Here is a 25,308-nt window from a genome sequence, read left to right on the forward strand (position 1 = left end):
TTCAACCAGGAGCACAACAAGGGAAAATGCTCAGAAGATAGTGGGAGAGACATCGAGAGCAGGGCCAAGTTCAGACCATGGGGCGCCCTAGACAAAACCCACATGGTGCCCCTGTGGCCCTATCCTTGAGTCACGACCCTCCTCTCACTCCTTTGGGAGGCTGCAGGAATCAGAATTAAGATGAAAGGGGCAATCCACATCTCTTGAAACTATGGTTTTGGGCTGCCTGTAGACTCAGGCAGGCATCGGTTACACCCAGTTCACCTTGTCAAGCTTTCTTTGCGTCCATGAGGGCCAAACACAATGTTTGTGTTAGCTGAGGCTCTGCTCTCAGGTTGTGACTCCAGGAGCCAGGGCGCTAGGCACGGGCGATAGTGCCCTGAGCCAGGCATCAAAACACGTTGCACATTGCACACATCTGGCAGCTAGTGAGGCAAGTGTACAGAGCAGGAATGGGATGCCTGGGCTGCTTTCCATCCTGGATTGTTGTTATTTTGTCTCCTGGCCCTTCATGCTCCTCCAGCACATTCCCATCAGACTCTCCTGTTTCCAGGCTCCAAAGCAAGGCAAGTAATTACTCAGCACCAGCCTCCCTGACGTTGCCAAGGGATGTCTTCCTATCTCGCTTTAGAAGAGTAGATTAGCTTGCAGTGGCTTAGCATCAGCTTATCCTCGTTCTTGTGCCGTATCCCCAGACCAGCCTCACGCCCCAGGAAGGAGGCCCCTGCTGGAAGATGAAGCCTCATAGCAGAAGCAGAGGGAGGCAAGATGTTGGCAATGGCCGGGAGAGGGCTGGGCTAGGAGATAGGGCTGGGCGGAGGCCAAGTCATTACAGAGCTCAGCTGGAAGTAGAGCCTCAGTCTTCAGAGTCCCTGAAGGGCAGTGGCAAGAAAGTGACGTGATCCCATTACTATGAATGGGGGAGTGAGTTTGGCCTGATGGTTGGACCTGGGGGGAGCTGGTCCATTTGCACCTCTGCCCTCAGTCCCAGTGTGACAATGACTGGGGAAATTGCTTCACCTTGCTGTGCTGCAGTTCCGCTAACCTCCCTCATGGGGACTCATGAGGCTGGACAAGTTTGCACTTATAAAAGGCTTTTAGAACTGCCGCAGAGTGACTATGGTCTAGAGGGCTAGACTTCAGGGGATCTGGGTGCTATTCCTCAGCTCTGCCATTGACTCCCTGTGGGATCTTGGGCAAGTCTCTGCTATGTGCTGTGCCTCAGTTTCCCTCTCTGAGGAATGGGGATAATGCTGCACACCCCTGTTTGCGAACCACCATCACCTCTATGGGTGACATGCTCCAGCTGTTATTTAAATACCTGGATACACTGTGCGGTACAAGTTGAAAGATTACCACATAGCCCCAGCATCAGCGCTGATGCCCCAGCAGACCAATCCCCAAATTCTACAGCCCCCATCTCCCCCTTTCTTCTGTATTTCAGAGTGCATTCAGACCTCACTGTTATGGCATAGTCCTCCTCCTTTGACTGCAATTTCTAATGGATCTGCAGCCCAGCTTCCCACAGCAGAGCAGCTCAGGTGAGCTTCAGACAATCTGGGATGCTTGTGCAGAGTGAGCTTTACGGGGCTCACCCTTTGCCAGTGTTGCAACAAGCCTTCCTCTGTGCTGCCATGGGTTTGCTGAATTCCAGAGACTTCAGCTCTGCTCCAGCTCCTGCTACAGTCAGTGGGAACCTTTCCATCGGTTTGGGTATGGTGGTTTCAACGGGAACTGGATCAGGTCCTGAGTGTTTTTTGTTTTTTTTCAGAGAACAATGCCTTCTTGTTTCTTGGACTGCTTTCCCTGGAGAAATCACGTCACTAGATTGGATCTTGTTTCCTGCCTCTATGCTTGGTCATTTCTGGTGATGTAATGCACAGGGGGTTTTGAACACAAAGACAAGGAGAAGGCATCAGGGGAAGCAACTGTTTTTTTCAAAATAAACTGTTCCCTAAAAAGAAAAGAAAAAAAGAACACCCCAGGCTGATCAGCCATGCTTCGGGGAACGAATTCAGAACTGGGCCCCGTCCTTCTTGCTTGATGATTTGTGCCTACATTATAGAAAGGAATATTGCCAGGGGTTTGGTCATTATTTATAAAAATGTTTCCTTTTCACTGATGTTTATAATAAATCTTGGGAACTTGAGACAGCAATCAGATTCCTTTACCAGCATGGATCCTCCCTCCCCCCAAGTTTCTGCACTGCCTTATTATTGTAGGGCTGCTCAAAAGCACTGGGCAGAGCACAGTGGTTTGTTACTGTAGGGTTGCTAATGAGTGCAGGGCTGCATTCCCTGATTTGTTATTCTAATCACTCAATAGTGCTGGACTGTGCATGCTGGTTGGCAATCAAAGGGGGCTCACTAATCCTGGGTTGCACATACTGGTTTGTTCTTGTAGAGTTGCTTTCAAGCGCTGGGCTGCATGACCTGCTCAATCAATGGGAGTTCTGTCTGCAGAAGCACTGAGAAAGAATGGCAAGCTTTGATCTTTATGTCAAGAATCCTCAACATATTTGAATAACTGAATATAAAACTTTCTTGATTGTGGCTTAAGCAACTGTCAAGTGTACCTGTTAAAGAACTACAAGTGTGCTTGAGGACAGCATTAATGGATGTACAAGTCTTACAAGAATCATTTAACTAAGTTCTTCTGTTCCTTTCCAATCAAGATGCTAGTCTTTCTTTCTTTCTTTCTTTCTTTCTTTCTTTCTTTCTTTCTTTCTTTCTTTCTTTCTTTCTTTCTTAATTCAGTGCTGGTAAAAGGAAGCAGATTGGCAGCCTCACTACACATGGTAGCTTAAAGAAAGGGGAAACATTTCATGAAAATTTCATCAACATTTCCCCACACTTTTTTGAAAATTGAAATTTTGAAAATTCCTCAAAAAACAAACAAAAACAATCAAATAGGCCTCCCCTGCCAACCAAATCCAATCTGACTAGCCCCATAGTTAGTTGAAAAATTGTTCATCAACATTATCCAGATTTTTTTTGTTTTGAAATTTCATGTCAACATCCAAAAAATGTTGATTAAAAAAACTTGTTCGTTGCCTTTTTTTCCTATGGCTTCACTACAACAAGAAGTGGGGGTTTACATCGAGATAGTGATGGAAGTGCTGTTTGGGGCACAGAACAGAGGGCTGGGAGTCAGAACTCCTGGGTTATGTTTCTGGCTCTTGCCACTGACTTGCTGTATGATAAGTTCCTTTCTTATAGTTTATCCTTCCATAAAATGGGTATAGTGGTTACCTGCACAATGTTAGGAAAGGAGCTAAACAAGTGTAGAGTGTTATTGCAAAACACCTCCAACAAGTGATGTGTTTGAAATGAAACCTGGCAGAGGCCGGAGACAGCAGGATATGGAACCATTTGCTTTAGATCACCAGTTCAAACCCATTTGTTAGAGGGCAAGTGACTCCATCATCAAACCACCCCTGCAATATATGCAGATTATCGCCTTTGTCTCAGAGGAAGGCCAAGAACTGATTGGGCCATGCATGTTGAACTGTACTCTCCCACCTTGAGCCTCAGGTCAGGCCTGAGGCACACAAGGCTGAAGGCAAAGTGAGCTGAGCTTTGCATTTTTGCTACTGGGGCTGTGGCAAGGAGAGCCTTCTGTCCCCAGAGGGATCCAAGTGAACTTGAGTAAAACTGAGATCTTGTTGGCAATGCAGCCCCTTCCCACTTTTAGCTCTGTAAGTCAAACCAGCTGGACTCAGAGTTAGAGGAAGCAGAGCTCATTAAACCTTCAGCTTTATGTTCCTGTACATGTAAGTGCTTCAGTGCCCAGATACTACGGTGATGGGTACCCTTTAAGGATCCGATCCATTGCCTGCTGAAGACAGTGGAAAGACTCCAGTTGGCTTTAATAAGAGTTGGCCCTAAATTCCTGATATAAACAGATTGTAGAAAGCCCAAGGAATCAATGAACCACAAAAGTTGGAAAGAAATAGAGCAATGGAAAGTGACCTCGCTCCATAAGATAGGAATGTAGTGGAGACATATGCGTGAGGAAGCCTCTGGCAATTGTGCCTGTCTGTGTGGAGATGCAGGATGCTAGTTGGTTAAAAAATAACAGTGATTTGTAGGAATTTTTGGAAGGGATTGCTATTATTGGTCCACAGTGAGCACAGTCCATGTGGATCAGCAAGCTGCCCTGTGTGTGTGTATAGATAGATGTGTGTGTGTGTATATATATATATTAGGGCTGTCGATTAATTGCAGTTACCTCACGCAATTAACTCAAAAAATTAATCGTGATTAAAAAATTTAATCGCAGTTAATTGCAGTTTTAATCATAGTGTTAAACAACAGAATACCAATTGAAATGTATTAAATATTTTGGATGTTTTTCTACATTTCATATCTATTGTATTCTGTATTGTAATTGAAATCAAAGTGTATATTATTTTTGATTACAAATATTTGCACTGTAAAATGATAAACAAAAGAAATAGTATTTCAATTCACCTCATACAAGTACTGTAGTGCAATCTTTGTCGTGAAAGTGCAACTTACAAATGTAGATTTTTTTTTGTTACATAACTGTGCTCAAAAACAAAACTATGTAAAACTTTAGAGCCTACAAGTCCACTCAGTCCTACTTCTTGTTCAGCCAATTACTAAGAGAAACAAGTTTGGTTACATTTATAGGAGATAATGCTGCCCTCTTCTTATTTACAATGTCACCAAAAAGTGGCACTTTTGTAGCTGGCATTGAAACGTATTTACGTGCCAGATATGCTAAATATTCATATGCCCCTTCATGCTTCATCCACCATTCCAGAGGACATGCTTCCATGCTGATGACGCTCATTAAAAAAATAATGCATTCATTACATTTGTGACTGAACTCCTTGGGGGAGAACTGTATGTCCCCTGCTTTGTTTTACCCGCATTCTGCCATATATTTCATGTTATAGCAGTCTTGGATGATGACACAGCACATGTTGTTCATTTTAAGAACACTTTCACTGCACATTTGACAAAAAGCAAAGAAGGTTTTGACAGGGTATACAGATGGCTACAAGAGAGTGGTCGAAGGTAGATACATTAGTTCCAGGTTAAGCAGGTAACCTTTTCCCTAGGTAAGATAACAGGGATTATTCCAGAACACTCAGGAACTTTCTAGAACTAATTAAGGCAGGTAGGCTAATTATGACACCTGTAGCCAATTGGGAAGCTGCTAGAATTAATTAAGGCTAATCAGGACACCTGGTTTAAAAAGGCTCTCACTCCAGTTAGTGAGGTGTGCGTAAGGAGCTGGGAGTGAGAGGATGTGCTGGAGGACTGCGGAGTACAAGCTGTTCCAGAAGGCACGCTAGACAGCTACAGTCCACAGGGCCCTGGGCTGGAACCCGGGGTAGAGGGCGAGCCCGGATTCCCCTCAAACCTCCCAACTCCTGATCCAACAAAGGAGGTTCCACCAGAGGGGAAAGTCTCTGGGCTTTTCCCCAACACACATGGTGGATTAGCAGAAACTGCAGGGATTGTTCTTACTCTTTTTCCCCATACTGGCCAGTGATGAGATTATCTGAGTGAACAGCAGATTTGAGCCACGAAAGTGGCCAAACTGAGGGCTACTGTGAATCTCTGAGGCAAGCAAAATCCGCCAATAAGCGCAGGACTCACCAAGGTAGAGGAGGAACTTTATCACAGTACCAATGTGAGATTTCTAAAGATAGCTACAGCACTCAACTCAAGGTTTAAGACTCTGAAGTGCCTTCCAAAATCTGAGACGGAAGAGGTGTGAAGCATGTTTTCAGAAGTCTTAAAAAAGCAACACTCCAAGGCGGAAACTACAGAACCTGAACCACCAAAAAAGAAAATCAACCTTCTGCTGGTGGCATCTGACTCAGGTAATGAAAATAAACATGCATCAGTTAGGGTGACCAGATGTCCCAATTTTATAGGGACAGTCCTGATATTTGGGGCTTTTTTTTATGTAGGCATGTATTACTCCCCACCCCGTCCCAATTTTTCACACTTTCTATATGGTCACCCTAGTGTCGGTCTGCACTGCTTTGGATTGTTATCGAGCAGAACCCATCATCAGCATGGACGCATGTCCTCTGTAATGCTGGTTGAAGGTTCATATGAAGAGACATATGAATCTTTAGCGCATCTGGCACATAAATATCTTGCAATGCCAGCTACAACAATGCCATGAGAATGCCTGTTCTCACTTTCAGGTGACATTGTAAACAAGAAGCGGGCAGCATTCTCTCCTGCAAATGTAAACAAACTTGTTTGTCTGAGCGATTGACTGAACAAGAAGTAGGACTGAGTGGACTTGCAGGCTCTAAAATTTTACATTGCTTTATTTTTTAATGAAAGGTTTTTTTGTACATAATCCTACATTTGTAAGTTCAACTTTCATGATAAAGAGATTGCACTACAGTACTTGTATTGGGTGAATTGAAAAATACTATTGCTTTTGTTTTTTTTACAGTGCAAGTACTTGTAATCAAAAATGAATATAAAGTGAGCCCTGTACACTTTGTATTGTGTTGTAATTGAAATCAATATATTTGAAAATGTAGAAAACATCAAAAAATATTTAAATAAATGGTATTCTATTATTGTTTAACAGTGTGATTAATCGTGATTAATTTTTCACTTGACAGCCCTAATATATATAAAAGGCTCCAGAGGCAATGATGGAATTACAGGCTGGTAAACCCAACTTCAGAACCAGGGAAATTGGTTGAAACTATAGTAAAGGACACAATTATCAGACACCTAGATTAACACAATTAGTTGGGGGAAGAGTCAACACAGCTTGTGTAAAAGGAATCATACCTCAACATGTATTAGAATTCTTTGAGAGTGTCAACAATCATGTGAACAAGGGGGATACAGTGGATATAGTGTACTTGGACTTTGAGAAAATACAACAAAGGCTCTTAAGCAAAGTAAGCAGCCATGGGATAAGAGGAAAGGTCTCTCATGGATCAGTAACTTGTTAAAAGATAGGAAACAAAGGGTAGGAATATAAAGTCCGTTTTTACCATGGAGACAGGTAAATAGCGGATACATCCAAGCGGGGTGCCGGAACAGTGGGGGACCAATAGGCCAGGCCCATCCACTTTTTGCCACGAGCCTGACCCCTGCCCGTCCTCTTCCTCCCAAGATCCTGCCCCCCGGCCAGGCCAGAAGCTGGAGCCTGGCTCAGGTCAGAGCATGCCATCTGAGTCCCCCGCCCAGGGCAGATGGAGGGTCCGTGGCTCCCCACAGCTGCCCGGGTGGCTCTTATCATGGCCTGGCTGCAGCTCTTCGGCCCCCAAGGCCCCACCCCCAGGCTGTAAGCCAGAGCTAGGTTGGAGTAAGAGTTGTGCAAGCAGCTGTAGGAAGTTGTGGACCCTCCACCAGCCCTGGGCAGGATACCCCGGGGTCTGGGACATGGGCCAGGGGCTGCTGTCAGGTCCCCCACCCCAGGCAGGTGAAGGGGCCTGGGCTCCCTGTCCCAGCTGGCCAGGGGGCGGGGCCTCAGGGGAAAAAGGAGGAACAGGGTGGGGCCACGGAGGGGGAGGGGCCTTGTGGACCCCACTTTTAGAAAGAATCCATCGCCCCTGCTCCCAAGGATCTGTACTGCAACCAGTGCTGTTCAACATATTCAGAAATGATCTGGAAAATGGGGTAAACAGCGAGGCGGCAAAATTTGCAGATGATATAAAAATTATAGAAAATAGTTAAGTTCAAAGCTGGTTGTGAAGAATTACAAAGGTATCTCACCAAACCACAGAACTGTGCAACAAAATGGCAGATGAAATTCAATATTGATAAGTGTAAAGTCATGCACAGTGGAAAAAATAATTCCAACTATACATACAAAATGATGGAGTCTAAATTAGCTGTTACCAGTCAAGAAAGATCGTGGAGTCATTATAGACAGTTCTCTGAAAATATTTGCTCAATGTGCATCTGCAGTCCAAAAAGCTAAGAGAATGTTAGGAACCACTAGGAAAGGGATAGATTATAGGACAGAAAATATCATGCCACTATATTAATCCATGCTGTGCCCACACACAGAATAATGTGTGCAGTTCTGGTTGCACCATCTTAAAAAAAGAACAGGAGTACTTGTGGCACCTTAGAGACTAACAAATTTATTAGAGCATAAGCTTTCGTGGACTACAGCCCACTTCTTCGGATGCATACAGAGTGGAATAAATATTGAGGAGATATATATACACACATACAGAGAAGTGGGCTGTAGTCCACGAAAGCTTATGCTCTAATAAATTTGTTAATCTCTAAAGTGCCACAAGTACTCCTGTTCTTTTTACGGATACAGACTAACACGGCTGCTACTCTGAAACCATCTTAAAAAAGATAGAATTGGAAAAGGTACAGAGAAGGGCAACAAAAATGATTGGAGTATGGAACAGCTTCTGAACAAGGAGAGAACAGGACTACTCCACTTAGAAAAGAGACGACTAAGATTGGATATGACAAAGGACTATAAAATCGTGAATGCAGTGGAGAATGCACAGTCAATCTGTAGAAGTCGTTCTCAGAGGATGTTGTGAGGGCAAAAGATGTAATCCGATTCCAAAAAGAACTAGATAATTTCATAGTCAGAACCTTGCACAAAAGTGTTAGCTCCCTCTGGACAGCAAGGGTCTCCGCAAGACCCACTCACAGCAAGTGCAACTATCACACTGCAAACACCAATCATGCAGGAGGCCTGCTGTGAAACCTGCCCACCAGCTGGCAGACACAGCATGGGGGGAATCAATCTTATCTATTGTGTCCATAGCACACATGCATCAGTGTATTGGTGGGCAGAGTGAGAGTATGTCATGTGTGACTGGGGAGCAGCGTGCAAGGAAGCAGCCAGCCATGGGAGAGGTCTCACAGGGCAGCTTGCTGAGCCACATGGACTGTGCTCACTGTGGACCAATAACAGCAGTCCCTTCAGACAGGCACAATTGTCAGAGGCTTCAACTGAGTTGTGCCTGAATGAGGGCTGCAGGATTGAGCTGCCCTGCTGATAACTACACATGTCTAGAGCTAGAGACCAGGAAGACCTGGGTTCAGTTCCCAGTTCTGCCAGTGACCCATGTAGGATGTTGGGCAAGTCCCTTCACCTCCTCGTGCCTCAGTTTTCCCACCTGTAAAAGGGGGATAGTGGCAGGGTCGGCCTTAGGGGTGGACCACCCAGGCAACTGCCCAGGAGTGTGATGCACAGATATTGCTCAAATCCCTCCCACACAATGTTCCTCCATGCTCCCCTAGGGGGCTGTGAGTGGGGAAGCAAGGCGCAACTCCAAGCACTTACGCAGCCTAGGTGGGAAAAGTGACCTGGATGCAGGGGCCCCTGATGTCAGTCCTCACTTCCCCCTACAGCTCCCCAGGGGTGTGCGGAGGAGCAGTGTTGGGCAGTGGGGAGAGCAAGCAGCAATGCCAGCTGCTTCATGCTTCTAGGTCAGTTTCCCCACATGTGTGCAGGAGAGGGGTGCAGGGCTTAAGGGGGCACAATGCAGGGGTTGGGACACAAGAAAGAGGCAGGGGTTGGGGATACAAGTGGGGGGTCAGGGCAATGGGAGGTGCTGCACCCACAGGGGTCAGGAGCACCAAAATGCTAGTTCACACAGGGTGCCATTTTCCCTGAAGCTGGCCCTCATTAGCAGTACTGAGCTCTGTACAGGAGCCGGACTCAACCCTGCGGCGCCTCCTGCTGGTTGTCCAGGGAATTAGCTCATCAGCCTCTGGAGCGCCCTCTGCAGGCCAGTGATCCGCCTTGTCCTCTTCTGGCCCCCATGTCCCTCCCAGGACCCCAGTGCCCCTTGCTCTGGGTGCTGCCCCCTGGCAGTACCCACACACTAGGTCTCCCCTCCCTGGGGAACCCCCACCCACTATCCCCACCTTGCCTCAGCACTAAGCCACTGCCAGTCACCAACTAGCCCCCGCTCCCTGGGGCAGACTGCAGTATAGGCCACTCAATCACTGGCAAGGAGGGTTTGGACCTGTTGCTGCCTTGGCCTAGCCCTGGGCTGCCCTCTGCAACCCCCAGTACCCCTTGGCCTTCCGCTAGGCCACAGCCTGGGGCTATCAAGGCTGGAGCTCCCCAGCCTTTCTCCAGCCCTGCTCCACTCAGGTACCCTGTGTCTATCTCCCTGCAGCCAGGCCCTTCTCTCTCTGAAGACAGAGAGAGACTCTTGAGTGTCTGGCTCCCTGCCTCTTATATAGGGCCAGCTGGGGCCTGATTGGGGCGTGGCCCAGCTGTGGCTACTTCCCCAACCAGCCCAGTAGCTTTTCCCTTTGCCCCAGCCCTCTGCCAGGGCTGTTTTAAACCCCTCAGGCAGGAGCGGGGTAACCACCCCGCTACAAGCTCCTTTGTAAATTGATTTGAGATTACTGATGAAAAGAGCTAGGTATTATTATTACTGACTGTTTCCGAAGAGGGAGGAGTTTCGAGGGTTTGGAGCGAGGGACCCCAGGATTCTATTTCCAGCACTGCTGCCATTTTACTGGGTCACCTTGGGCATGTCACTTACTCTGTCAGTGCCTTGGTTTCCCCACCTATAAAATGGGAATAGTAACATGGACCTACCTCACACATGGTTCATTCGTCAATTTTGCAAACTGCTTTGACACACACACACACACACACACACGTACCTCTGGACTGGAACATGGCCACTCTTCTCTACTAGCAACACTACCCAACAGTTTATAGGAGGAGACTAACTTCTCTAACTGACGCTGCTCAGGGACTTGCAGCTCAGCCAGAATGTAATTACTCAGCCTGGAAGCTGGCCAGGACACTGGGGCTAACACCTTCTGTGAAAAGTGTCACAGGAACTTTAATGCCCACAAGCGGTCAGGCCCTGGAGTTTATGGCTCAGTGGAAGGACAAAGGAGCCCCACCTGTGAGTGCTGAGAGAGCAGTGGAGGGAGGGGGTCTGTTATTCCACTGGTACCCTGAACTCATATGTGCTAGTGAATGTGAAGAAAAATCCCAGCCCTCCAAACCAAGCTGCCTACAGAGTGAACACAAATCCCTGTGGGAAACCAAGACAGCTATGCTGGGTTGAGCGGTTGCTAGGTGACCTGAGTACATATATGGAAAGAAACATGAAAATAAATCTAATCAGAGACATGTGGAGGCAAGGGGAGGAAAGATGTTCTGATGCAGAAACTGCTCAGAGCAGAATGGCCAGGCCTCCTGGAGACAGCCCTCTCCTTGACGGGAGCTGAGGAGGCCAGGCAATGGGATGACCCCTTCAGTACCCCGCCAGGCAAAAGATCACATCTTCTTTAGATGTTTTATAAGGGGTGGTTGTCCCTTGCCCTATTCTGTTCCTTATCTCGGATGGAGAGATTGGCCAGAGACACAAAGTTCAGACCCAAACATTTCAAGCTAGCTTTACTCCAGTTACCATAGTACTGCAGCAGCAAAGTGGCATCAGTGTGCACTTCATGAGGGTTTGAGGTGGGCTGGTAGCACCCAAGTGCTGCCACAGCTTCGCTACTCCAGTGCCTGACCTAGCTAGCTCAAAACTAGCTCTGGTACATCCACATGAGCTGCAATCACACCCCAGAATCGCACTGCTGATGTACCCTTAGAAGTTGAAATTTAATGGCCCTGGAGCGCTCTGGTCCCAGGTCCCATTTGGGAGCAGCTGCCAGGCACCCTGCAAGAACCACAGGTTTTGTCTACCTGGTTTTGGGGGCAGGAGAGGGGAACTGAGGGAAGATTGGGATGGTGTTTGACTCATGGAACAATCCTGTCACCAGTACAGTCCCCTTGGTTCTCCTGGCCAACCAGTCCACTGACAGAGAGAGCTTTCCTGGGATGACTGGTCACTTATAAAAAATACCCTTGAGAGAGGGGGCAGTGTAGCCAATTCTCACAATTTAATCCCAAGTCTCATGATAATTGGTGTTTGTTTTAAATCTCCAGCTTCTGGAATCATGTGATGATGATGATGCTTTAATTTTTTTAAAGTAAGTTTCTGGTCCTTGTGGTTGGAGAGAGAAGCCTGAGGACAATCAGAAAGCAAAGCAAAAGAACCTGAGATTTATCAAGGATTTTTTTAATCTCACAAGTTTTAGGGCCTGACTCGCAATTTTTGAACTTTCTGGATTGACCAATGAGGATTCTCGTTATTGTTTCAATTCCCCAAGTCACACATTCCCTGTGGATCTTTGTCTGGATTGCTTAAGGACAGAAAAGTAAAACATGTAAGTGGGTTTCCAATGAAAAGGTGTTAAACTAGATCAAGAGGAGAGAAGGACAGAAGGAGACAAGAGACAGAGATAAATGGCAGCAGATGTAGCGAAAGAGAGAGAAAGAGAAATAGAAGACTTAAATATAACAAAAGATGCAATGGAGAAAGTGTAGCAAGTGCTGGAAATAAATATTAAGGTAAAAGGAAGGAGAAAGAGAATGGATGGGGAAGAGGAAAGAATTGACACCAGAGAGCATGTTAACAGCAGAGAAAGAGAGAAAAATAAATGGTAGTGTAAATGGAGGAAAGAGCATGGGGGTTGCGTTTATTTTAAAAAGTTCACATGTGTTTAGTATTGCAAGTTGACAAGAATATATACACACTCAGCTCCCCTTTGCCTCTGCAGCCCCTTGAGCCAGGCCAGAAGGAAATGAGGTCAAGCTCATAAAATTAGCCCTTTGTTCAGTGCTGCTTGCATGAAACATGGACTTGGAGGGATCTGATCACAAGCACATGCTCAATGCCAGCTATGCCCGTGAACGCTGGAATTTTCTCAGCAGAGGCTGGGTTTCTTTCTGAGCTGAAGACACCTGCTCAAGGTGGAGTTCCACCCAGACAGTCCCACTCCTGCCACCCAGTGAGTTCATGGCATTTTGGGAGGGAGGGAGGGAAAGGTACAGTGGAAAGACTTGCTAGGTCTCCATCACTGATATCTAAGTTCGAGTGGTTGGACACCGCGGAGGTGCCTAGAAGATTTCTCAAACATCCATCCAATTGTTTGCTGGTTGCATTGGGGTCCTTGAGTTAAATGTGCTTTGGATCAGGTCCACAGCATTGCAGTGTCATCACCTGCCACATGGCTCCTATTGTTGCATCATGCTGCTGGGCCCCATAGCTCTACCCACAGGCAGAAGGAGATCAGGCTGAAGTTTAGATTCTATAACTTCAGTGAACTTTGTAGCCAACAGCCGAAGCCAGGCCTGAGCTTCTCAAGTTCAACTCCTCCTGGAGCCTCTCATCTCTGTCCCAATCCTGCCTTCTCCCTCTGCCCAGAACTGACCACCCAGCTGGACTTTTATAAGTTTACAGTAGGCCCCTGTGGAGATTTTTGGACAACATGATCAGTTCGGGCCTCCTCTGACCCTTTTCCTCAGCAGTAGATCACAGGTATGTTTACTCCTCATTGACTTTTGCCTTGAGTGTCATGTCCTGATCACTAGAGCTGGACACAATTTATCAGCTGAAACTTCTTTTTCTGGCTGAAAAACACGTTTGTGTTGACCAAAACATTTTTCAAATTCCAGTTGAATTTGCCAAACTGGTTGTTGTTGTTGTTGGGGGGGGGGAGAACAGAAAAAAATGCTGAAAGATCATAAATGTTTTGTTTTGATATTTTTGAAATGAAACATTTTGATTTTTCCACTTGAAATTCTGTTTTGTTTAGGATTTCACTGCATTTTTATTAATAGGTTAAAAAACCCGAAACCAAAACAAAATGTTTCAGCTCAAATTCAGTCTTTTGTCTGATCTAAATTAAGTTTTTATTTTTTTATTTTTTTTGTTTCACTGAAAATAATTATTTTGGGTTGATCCACAATGATTTTTTCCCTGATTTTTTGGTTTGGCCACTGAACCAAAAATTCAGGTATTCACAGAACTCTATCCTGAAGGGTCAGAGTGAATCTCAGTGACTCAGAGACAACAAGGAGTCTGGTGGCACCTTAAAGACTAACAGATTTATTTGGGCATAAGCTAAGGTTACCATATGTCCAGTTTTTCCCGGACATGTCCGGCTTTTCGGCAATCAAACCCCCGTCCCGGGGGAATTGCCAAAAAGCCGAACATGTCCGGGAAAAATACCAGCCGGGCACTTCCTCTCCCGCGGCTGCTCTGCTCCTCCCCGGACTCAGACTTCGGCTCTGTTTAAGAGCCAAGCTGCCCGAGCCAGTGCTACCATTTGCAAATTTAACACCATTAATCTGGGCTTGAATAGGGACTGGGAGTGGCTGGCTCATTACAGAAGCAGCTTTTCCTCTCCTGGAATTGACACCTCCTCATCTATTATTGGGAGTGGACTACATCCACCCTGATTGAATTGGCCCTGTCAACACTGGTTCTCCACTTGTGGAGTAACTCCCTGCTCTCCAAGTGTCAGTATATAATGCCTGCATCTGTAACTTTCACTCTATGCATCTGAAGAAGTGAGGTTTTTATCCATGAAAGCTTATGCCCAAATAAATCTGTTAGTCTTTAAGGTGCTACCAGACTCCTTGTTGTTTTTGTAGATAAAGACTAACACGGCTATCCCCTGATAAGTGACTCAGAGAGATTCACGTGGTTTTATAGCTGAACCATATGCTGGCCTGGGCTCACTTGAAAACCAGATTGCATTGACTCCAAAGGTTTTTTAAACTCTCAGTGAATCTGAATGAAGTCATTGCTGTGGGAATGAAACCACAGATTTGCCCCAGTTTCACCTGGTTTCAGAATTTCTTGTGAACATTTTGGACATCTCTGCCAATCATAAGTAGGAACCTTTCCTAAAACTCTGAAGTTTCACCCCTTCTCTTTGAGAGACCCTTGTGTTGACTAATATATGCTGGCTAGCATATAAATATATATCATATTAATAACATGTATTATCCACACCATATATATTAGTATCCATTAAGCACTAGTAACATTAAGCACAGTGATATAACCTAAACTGGACTATACTATAAGATTGTTCACTTATAAGTATACTAAGTATCCCATAACTCCTTGTATTTGCTGAAATAAACATATGGCATAAGCAGATAGAAAACCTGTCAAAATCAAGAGACATTCGTTCTATATCTTAGTACATGCTAGGAAGTTCCTTCATGGACCAGTACCTGGAATGCTAGTATCCACAACAAAGATAAGGACAGAGCAGAAGAACAAATTAGGGAACTGGGACAAACTAATGGGTTGGATTTTAGTGATGTATAAAGAGATGGTCTGAAGTAAATAGGATGAAATTCAATAAGGACAAATGCAAAATACTCCATTTAGGAAGGAACAATCATTTGCACACATACAAAATGGGAAATGACTGCCTAGGAAGGAGTACTGCGGAAAGGGATCTAGGGTCATAAGCTAAATATGAGTCAGCAGTGTACCACTGTCGCAAAAAAGGCTAACATCATTCTGGGATGTATTAGTAGGAGTGTTGTAAGCAAGACACGAGAAGTAAATCTTCCGCTTTACTCCATGCTGATTATGCCTCAACTGGAGTATTGTGTCCAGTTCTGGGCACCACATTTCAGGAAAGATGTAGACAAATTGGAGAAAGTCCAGCAACAAAAATGATTAAAGATCTAGAAAATATGACCTATGAGGGAAGATTGAAAAAAATGGATTTCTTTAGTCTGGAAAAGAGAAGACTGAGAGAGGATATGATAACAGTTTTCAAGTACATAAAAGGTTGTTCCAAGGAGGAGGGAGAAGAACTGTTTTTCTTAACCTCTGAGGATAGGACAAGAAGCAATGGGCTTAAATTGCAGCAAGACTGATTTAGGTTGGACATTAGGAAAAACTTCCTAACAGTCAGAGTGGTTAAGCACTGGAATAAATTACCGAGAGAGGTTGTGAAATCTCCATCATTGGAGATTTTTAAGAGCAGGTTAGACAACCACCTGTCAGGAATGGTCTAGATAATACTTAGTCCTGCCATGAGTGCAGGGGACTGGCCTAGATGACCTCGCGAGGTCCCTTCCAGTTCTATGATTCTATGTGTAAATTGTAAAATCATATAAATAATACCAGCTGAAACATGTAACTTGGGGATCACACCTTCTGTGTTAAGTGACATCACTGCACGGGGCAGCTTGGAGACTGGTATTATATAGAAAGAACCTTTTTCTCGTACCATATTAATAAACCTCACTGACATTGGTTATTTGGTCTTTGTATATACTTCATAATGAACCAAATCATGGTCAAGCCATTGACTACACAACTGATCAGCACTTGTCACCCTACCTTCTTTAACTTCTCAGATAAAACTATTTAGATAAGCTCCTACTTACTTTGTGACTCTAGGCCAATCACTTTGCCTCCCTATGTCTCAACTTCCATGTCTGTAGGATGGGGCTAGAAAGATAGAATGTCCATACAGTGCACAAAACCAAGCTCACACAATCCAGTGATCTGGCTGCTTGACTAAAAGGCGATGTAACCAGCTCAGTTATTGGGTTGGACTTTTGTAAATTCCTTTCAGGCCATGAGCCGTGACTTGGGTGGATTGAATGTTTAAAGAGATTAGAAACAGCAATTAACATTCTAAAGGTGATTTTACCAATTAAAAAACCTGCCTGAAACCGCCACCAAGGGAGGCCATCAGGAAGCCAGAGCAAATCACGGAGTACAGGAGTGAAAAATGAAGCCCTGGGGGCCTCCAGTGGGAGTTCGAATAGTCACCCAAATCCCTCTTGGGGAGTGCTCAGCGAGGAAAGAACAGACACCAAGAGCAGCCCCCTCCTCTCCTGCTAGAACTTCCAAATGAATCAGCAACACCTCGTGATCAACAGCACTGATGCAGCTGAGTTGACAGATTGATTGATCTTAGCATGGACACTGATTCCCATACAATCTTTGGCTTCTCTGCTGAGAATGTCAATGAGAGGGCCAATTAATGCCAATTGTGAGACCAGTTTTCATGATGTGAGACCCATATTGATTAGGAACTGGACTGAGACCCACCAATTAATCACATATAGTCCCCCAAACCACTACTGATGGCTACAGTTCTTGGGCTCTACCATCCATGGCTGGTTCCAAACAGGTGTCCTCGGTTTCTATAGTCTGTTACTCCTAGATTGTCTGCACTGAGACATCCCAGCCACACCTTGCTGCACTGCCAGCATGGAACCTGTAGCCTTTGCTGAGCAGCAGCAGCACACACAGGGCCATCATACTCATCCAGTCTACACCAGCATGTAGGGCTTCCCCAGGGGAACTGAGCGTGGAGCTTGGAGAGGTTTCTTGGTTCTTGCGTATCAGCCAGCCCATTCTGGATGTGCTTATCTCAGTAACCACTAGGAAGCTGGCTAAAGGAATCACAGGGATCAGAGGGGTCTGGTGAGCTGGGGTTTCCGTGGGTTCATCCAAATTATTTGGGGGGGAGGGGGGAGTTAAATTCCACGGGTTTCCTGTCACACACGCTAGCCTTTGTTTTAAGTTCCAACTTAAAACAAAATATGCAAAGCAAACCTCAGCCAAAAGCTACAACACTGGCCTATTTTGGGGTCAAAATCATGTGAAACCACTGAGTGTCCCTGTTCTGACCTTGACGATGCTCATCACACCAGACCCTCCTGCACAATGCAGTGCTAAATAGTGCAACAGAGCCTGTACCCTATCCCCTGTACAACTGCAGAGCAGTCCATGGTGCAGAATACAGGCAAGAAACAGGGCATAATTACAAATCGGTTCATAGCTGGAGTGCACTGCAATTGAGATTTCACGATGCAGTGCTTCTGAGCCAAGGAGCACAGCACACATCACCCCCACAATGCAGTGCTTCTGGGCCCCAGGAGTACAGCGCAGCTCAGCCCCCGTGATACAGTGATGCTGGGGCCCAGGAGCACAGTGCAGTTCATAGAATATCAGGGTTGGAAGGGACCTCAGGAGGTCATCTATTCCAACCCCCTGCTCAAAGCAGGACCAAATCCCAGACAGATTTTTGCCCCAGATCCCTAAATGGCCCCCTCAAGGATGGAACTCACAACCCTGGGTTTAGCAGGCCAATGCTCAAACCACTGAGCTATCCTTCCTCATGATGCCATGCTGCTGGGCCCAGGAGTACGGTGCAGCTCAGGCCTTGCGATGCAGTGATGCTGGGCCCAGGAGTACAGCGCAGCTCAGGCCCTGCGATGCAGTGATGCTGGGCCCAGGAGTACAGCCCAGCTCAGGCCCTGCGATGCAGTGCTGCAAGGCCCCATTCTCAGGTTTGCCACCCAATTCACCCTGATCTATATAAGGTGTTAACAGGGTGTTGATCACCCCAGTGTATAATGGCACCTTCCCCACATATGCCCCCACCCACTACCTGAATATGCAGGAATGCCTCCCTCTGTCCACCACTGGCTCTGCTCAGACCCTGGGGTCCCATCCTCATTACTCAGGCAGCCGAACTGCAGTAGATGACTTGGGCTGCTGTGAGCAGCTGGGCTGCTTGTGATTCAGGTAGACCCTCCTGCCCACAGTGTCCCGGGGAGCGGAAGGGAGTTGACGCAGGTGTAGGGGAGTCTCTGCTCCCACAGGGCTCTGCCCTCTGGCGTGTCCCTGAAAAGGCTGTGGGTGAACAGGACATAGTGTGTGTCTAGCTGAGGTACTATGCAGCATTCCTTCCCCCTCCCTCCCTCCCCCCCACACACATAGCCCTCAGGGCCAAGGACTCACCCCGTCCATTCTGAGGGAGTCTGTAAACGCTGCCCACGCTGACCCGGGCTTGGTTGTCAGATATCACTTGTGGGGCTTCCGGGCTCCTCACAGGAAGGTAGGGTTCGGGTCGTGGAGACCCATAGGGATCCAAGCTCCGGAAAGGTGGTTGGGGTTCCACGTTGTGGGGCGGGACATAGGGCTCCAGTGGCACATTACCATAAGGGGGGTATTGCCCCAATCGTGGGTCAGTTCCATACCCAGGGCTGGCCCCCAAAGGGGACCTTGGGCTGAGCTGTAAATTGTCCATAGCGGGGACCCGTTGTCCCATTGGCTGCTGGTTCTGAGCTGCCGAATAAGGCTCTTGGAAGCCTTGCTCTGCGGTGGCACCAGTGTCATGATACAAGCTGTGGGAGTACCTCCTATCCAGCCCATCAGCGGGCTGGGGCTGTGGGGGCACAGCCACATAGGGCCTCTCTGGAGCAGGATAGTAGCCTTGGGCTCGGTAGGGATTCTGGTCCTCCCCATACTCCTCATGCTGTGCCCTGGACTGGAAGGGGTATAGGACACCGACACCAGCAGCAGCTGATGCAACAGCACCCCCTCCGTTTCCTGTGCTGCGGTAGTATAGGTAGCCTTCGTCATAGCTCCGAGACACCTGGGCATCATAGGGCTCATGCTGGTTCCCAAAAGGGGGATGGGGGAAGGGGAACTGTGAGTAGGAGGGCTGCCCAAAGGAGGAGTGTGAGAACGAAGAAGAGGCGGCGACGGCAGCAGCAGAGGAGCTGGTCTGTCGTTGCCAGCTGGTGGATGGCCTGATCCGTTGGGAGCTGGTGCTGTCTCCGACGGGCCCTTCACGCCAGTTCTCCGGGACTTGGCCAAAGCCGAATGGATGCCGCGTCTGGCCCCGGATGGTGTCTGAGCCCGCCCTGACTGGCAAGGTTGGCGCTTGCCTCCTGAGGTTCCCCTGTCCCCTTCTGCTTTGGCTCCTCGGGGTGTCGGCTAGCAGGACCCTGGTGCTGCCATCCGCCGGCTCCTGGCCAGCGGGCACATACTCAGACCCTGTGTTCAAGAGGCTGTACACCCTGCCATTGTTCTCCCACTGGATCATCTGCCTCCACCGGTTGCCGTCTGTGTTGCTGCTCTGTGGCTGCTGCCCGTGGACCAGCAGAAAAACCCCGCAGCCCATCACAGCCCACCAGTCCCATAAACCACAAGCCGTCATTGTGGCCAAAGAGGAACGGATGCTTTAATGGCTAGTATTTGCAAAACCAAACCAAAGAGGCAGCCTGGATGGCCTCTGCCAGCTGTTCCTCTCTCCAGAGCCTCTACCGCTGCTTCTTGATGTGAACAGCTCTAACTCTGTCCATTCCTGGCCTGTTCTAAACTGCACAGCTCTCCCGCAGGCTGCATGGCCAGGCCAACATATGTGGAATTGACTTGGGAGATGAAAGGAGGAAAAGAGCGGCTTTTGGTCTCAAGGCTTCAGTAAAGTTTGCAGGGCTTCTCCGTGAGTGGTTTTCACATTGCTGCTATGTCCCGAGCAGGGATGTTCCTCTCTCTCTTTCTCTGGGCTGGATGGATTTACTCCTCCTGATCTCAATGAATAAGTCTCCACTGGGTCCTAGAGCCCATCAGTTTCCAGTAATTCAGCAGCACTACACAATTTCCCCAACACTATTTTATATATGGTGTTTGAGTAAAACAGCCTCAAGATGGAACACTATTTATGAGCAACAAGTGTCTGTGCAGTTCAGTGCAATCGTCGTTTCTTCCTGAAACAACCAGCTTGAATAAAGCTGACTGTTTTAACAGTAATGGGCACTTTTTGCCCAGAGATCTCAAAGCTCTTTACATCAGAATCCTCCTGTTACTGATGGAGTCAGCGAGATGCTCAGTCAGGTAGAGTGACCTGAAGGTCACAAGAATGAGTTAGTGACAGATCTGGAGGCAGACCCCCACCTTTCCTATCTCGCAGGACCCCATTTCAGACTGCAAAATTCAGACCTGGCTACTGATACCCCGCAAGTCTGGGGCTGTATAGGTCCAGAGCCCATCTCAAAATGAAATGCATTCCTGGATTTCAGAGGTCTTAAGGCCAGAAAGGAACATTCTGATCTAGTCCAACCTCCTGTATAGCCAGGCCAGAAAACCTCACTCAGTGATTCCCATATTGAGCCTAGTTGACCTTGAAAGTATATTTTAAGAAGACATCCAATCTTGATTTAATATACACTATACATCCCTAATATAGATGGAGAATTTACCACAGCCCTTGATAGTATGTTCCAATGGTTAGATTCACTGGGAATTTTTTCCTCCAATCCTTTCCATAGCTTTGACCCTTCAGTTTGACGTCTTCTTGAATATAAAGAGTTCAGGATTCTCTCTGAGATCCCCTGAATTTTTTAACTACTACCTTAGTCACAGAGTGTGGGTCATGTTTTCAAACTGGCCTGTATCTCTCAGATTGTGCCTGCAAGTTTTTGCATTAGAGCTGGTTGAACAAACAAAATGTCTGTTCCACCGGAAATTCTATTATATTGAAATTTGGTTCTGTCCTTGTGACGGGTTGGACTAGCTTGAGGCCCCCTGCTGGAGGCCTTTTGGCCCTGCCACACCCCGCCCCAGAAAAGGGCAGTAGAGAGGTCCTCTGAGAGGTGTACAATGGCTGTGTGGGACGCAGCCAATCAGGGCCCAGCAGGCTAGTATAAGAAGAGCTGCAGGGCCAGAATGAGTTCAGTGCCTTGCTAGAGCTGGAGGAGTATGGATGGCGTGTGGCTGGCTGAGGTAATGCTGCCAGAAGCCAGAGAGAGCAAGAAGGAGCCCTGAGCTGGTTGCGGGGATTCCATCAGGACAAGGGCCTGAGGTAAGGGTGAAGATGGCACAGGGCTGCGGGGAAGTGGCCCTGGGAATTGTAGCAGCAATGCAGTATATTTAAAGGAACATTGTCGATGGCTGCTATCTATAGGGTCTCTGGGCTGGGACCTGGAGTAGAGGGTGGGTACAGGTCCCCCCTACCAGCCACTGGGAAAATGGCATGGTCTTTGAGGCACCCCAGAAGGGGAACTGAACTGCAGTGGCCTAGCTGATGAGATGGGGCCAGAAAGGCCCTGAGAGAGTGAAGACACTGCCTCCAGGGAAGAAGCCCTGGGGAACTGCTCAATTCCGGAGCAGGGACAAACTGAGAGAGACATCACAGAGGGCACTGAGAGAGGCCCCTGTTGGACTTGTACCCCAAAAGAGATTTGCTTTGCTTTTATCTCACAGACAGACTGTGTATGACTTGGCTGGAGAGCTGAGTCAGTGAAGACCCACCACAAACAGGTAGAGAGCGTGAAGGCACAGGCACTCAACCAGGGGCGCTCGTGAGAGGTGAGTGTGACCCCGTTACAGTCCTAAATCAGGATAAAAAGTTGAAATCTTAGACTTTTGTTGTGACATTAAATATTCCCAAAATATTTCATTTAAATTTTATTGAAATATTTAGTTTTGACTTTATCATTTCCACCCTTGTATTACACCTCTACCTCGACATAACGCGACCCGATATAACACAGTTTCACCTATAACGCAATAAGATTTTTTGGCTCCCGAGGACAGCATTATTTCGAGGTAGAGGTGTATTTGTAACAAGGTGTTTCAAGCTAATTTTCTCTAATTTGCCATGAAACATTCAATGAAATTAATATGTTCTCAACATTTTGATTGCATTGAATCACCATTTTCCATTGGAAAACTAGAGCTCATTTGGAGGTTTTCCAATGAAACTTTTTTTGGTCAGAAAATACCAACTCATTGAAATTAAAACCATTTGTGGAAAATTGTTGGCTTACTCAAATTTTGGAAACACTAGTTTTGACATTGTCCTGTTTCAGCATTTTCTAAGTTTTGCTTTTTGTGTCAAAACAACTTTTTGTTTAGAAATGTAAGATTATTTATAGTAAAAAATGTAAATACAATTTTAAAAGATCAAAACTGAAACATAACATTTTGAAATTATTGAAACAAAATGTTTCAGTGGATCCAATGCTATTTGTTCACAGATTTTCGATTTGCAAAACCTCAAGATTTTGATGATTATTTTGTCCCAATTCAGGACAGGAAAAAAATGCTGAAATATCACATTCTCACAGGAGAGGAAAACAATTTCCCACCTAGCTCTAAGTAAAACTGTTCCATCAGAACATACTTAACCCCACCCCACCTTCCCACTCCACTGTGGGGTTTTTTTATGTTTTTTTTTTTCATAAAGGAAACGTTACCAAAAATTGTTGGAATAATCGAAAATTTTCAGTACAAAACTAGGGTTTCAGGAAATGGAAAAAGTAGAAAACAATTTAGCAATGGATATGGATAAAAATGTAGCAAAAATATTGATAAAAAATCATGTGAAATGGAAAATGGATGTTTGGAACACTGAGAAATGGGAACAACTTTGAAATTTAAAAATTTGTATCAAGGTCATTTTCTCATTTTTCAACCAGCTCTGTTCACTAAATACTCCACTTCTGAGGGTGGGCGCAAAAATGTGTCAGAACCAACTCTGTGGGTTGGTTATGGGGAGGCAGTGGACACCAACACACAGGAACCCTCCGTGATGAATTCATGGCCACCTTCCCTAGTCTGAAGCTACTATTCTATTCCAATGTTCTCAATACTTTTGCCTTTCTCTGTCACGCCTCTCAACTGCCAACTCTTTTGGGACCCTCTGAAAGGCCTGGCAGCTTCAAGGCTTGTTTAATTTTTGAGGAAATAACCTGAGGCCTTTGGAAACGAAATTTGAAGGCATCTGTCATGGAATCACATGCCCTTCCAAATGGGCTTGTTTAATGGAAGCTCGTGTGTAGTAACGGGCATCAGCAGGCCAGTCTCTTGCTGGCAGGCTAATCACAAGGCAGGAAACCATCTGAGTATGCTTGCTAGGTCTCAAAGAACTTCTCCCTGTTATGTGTGTTTCTAGTTGCTCCTTGAGGGCCTTCAACCAGGTGTGCAATGGACGTCATTAATATCTCAGAGTGTATAGGTCTTGGTGCAACCACGAAGTCTCCTAGATTTCCACTGGACTCAATGGAATTTAAAACACTTCTGTGATGAGCTTTGTAGGGAAAAAACAGAAAAGCAAATTTGAAGAATGCCCTTCTACTGTACAGGCCAAAGACAAACACAGTAGGCTTTCCTCAGCCAGTGCCCCAGTCAAAGGGATAAGGTAGGGCCTGCTGCAGCCAAAGTCCGAAGCAAACGTCTAAGTTGGCACTAGCTTTGGCTGAGTTCCAAAAAGGAGGGGGAAATCCCTCGATCCCTGCTTAGCTCCAGCCCTCTACTTAGAAATCCTGATTCTTACTGCTGGATTCAGCCTCCTTGTTCTTACTGTGGTGGTGGGGGGTGAACTACCAACCCAGCTCCCTGGTAAATCCTTGCACCCAAGATAGGCACCTGTGCTCCCTTCAGCCAGCCCAAGAGATTTAATCCCTTCCCTGCCAAACTGTGGAGAGGGTCTGTGCTCCCTGACACAAGAAAGAATGTGGCTTAGTTTTCAGAGAACCAATCAGAGCTGGCAAGACCAGCAGTTAAGGGAATCTTGGTTTGTCATTGACATGAGCAAATCTGATCTAGCAGTCACTGATGGAGAATGAATGCAAGACAGACTGAAGTCATTTTTCTCACTACCTCTGAGAGCATGGCAAGGATTCAAAATTCCTCCATTAATTAGCTCTTTAGGTCTTTTTGTTCTGTGTTTGTACAGCACCTAGCACAATGGGGTGCTAGGCCATGCCCGGGGCTGCTGGGCACCACCATATTTCAAATAGTAAATAGAATAATAATACCATTTGTTCTCCTTTCACTTGGCTTGGCCATTACTGGCCAGCAGTTCCCAGTGTGACCTTAAACTCTGTGAAACTATGCCCAGGGGCAAAAGGCCAGGAAGGGACCATTAGATCATTTAGTCTGACCTCCAGCATAGCACAGATTATTGAATTTCACACAACTACCCATATTGAGCCCAAAGACTAAAACAGCTCAGTCCTCAAGAGACTAAACTGTACTACAGGCAGAGAACAGGACTGAGGTACCACCAAGACCCCTGCCATGGCAGGGACTTGATTAGGAGGAACATGCCAAGATGATGCCAGGCACCTAGAGGGAGGATTCTCTGTACTGCTTCAAAGCACCACTCCACCCTCTCTGGTACTTAGGTCTGGCCCGCACTTAAAAGTTAGCTCAGCATAGCTATGCACTCAGGTGTAGGGTTGCCAATTTTGGAACAATTTTTATGTCACATGACATAATCTTTAATTAAAGATTAATTTTTAATTCCTGGAGACTCCATTCCAATCTTGGAGGGTTGGCAACCCTAGGGGTGTGAAAGTGCTGTAGTTATGCCAACTTAACTCCTGGTGTAGTCACAGCTAGATTGAAGGAAGAATGCTTCTGTCAACCTAGCTACTGCTGCTTGGGGAGGTGGATTACCTATCAGTAGGGTTCTGTGACTGTCACAGAGGTTGTGGAAGTCATGGATTCTGTGACTTCCTGTGACCTCCATGACTTCTGCAGTGGTCCATGTGGCTGACCCCAGAGCCCCCCAAGCAGCTGGTCCCAGAGCCAGCTACTCAGACATCCCTGGGGACAGCCGCACCAGCCACTGCTCTGGGGCCCTGGCCAGCTGACCTTGGGGACTGCCCGAGCAGCGGCCGATGCAGCTGGTTGAGGGACTCAGCGGT

The 25,308-nt window shown here is 46.6% G+C and overlaps 1 protein-coding gene across 3 annotated transcripts in view; it reads right to left on the reverse strand.

The window, feature by feature from the left end:
- The window catches only part of LOXL1 (lysyl oxidase like 1), a 38,909-nt gene extending 18,740 nt beyond the window's left edge, over positions 1–20,169 (reverse strand). For all 3 annotated transcript variants that reach the window (XM_034784504.1, XM_034784502.1, XM_034784503.1), the window contains exon 1: positions 18,608–20,169. In XM_034784504.1, the coding sequence (XP_034640395.1) occupies positions 18,608–19,811 (1,204 nt within the window). In that variant the 5' untranslated portion in view covers positions 19,812–20,169. The remainder of the gene's footprint in view (positions 1–18,607) is intronic.
- Between the last annotated feature and the right edge of the window lie 5,139 nt (positions 20,170–25,308).

This window comes from Trachemys scripta, chromosome 10 (assembly GCF_013100865.1).
Source record: "Trachemys scripta elegans isolate TJP31775 chromosome 10, CAS_Tse_1.0, whole genome shotgun sequence".
Taxonomy (NCBI): Eukaryota; Metazoa; Chordata; order Testudines; family Emydidae; genus Trachemys; species Trachemys scripta.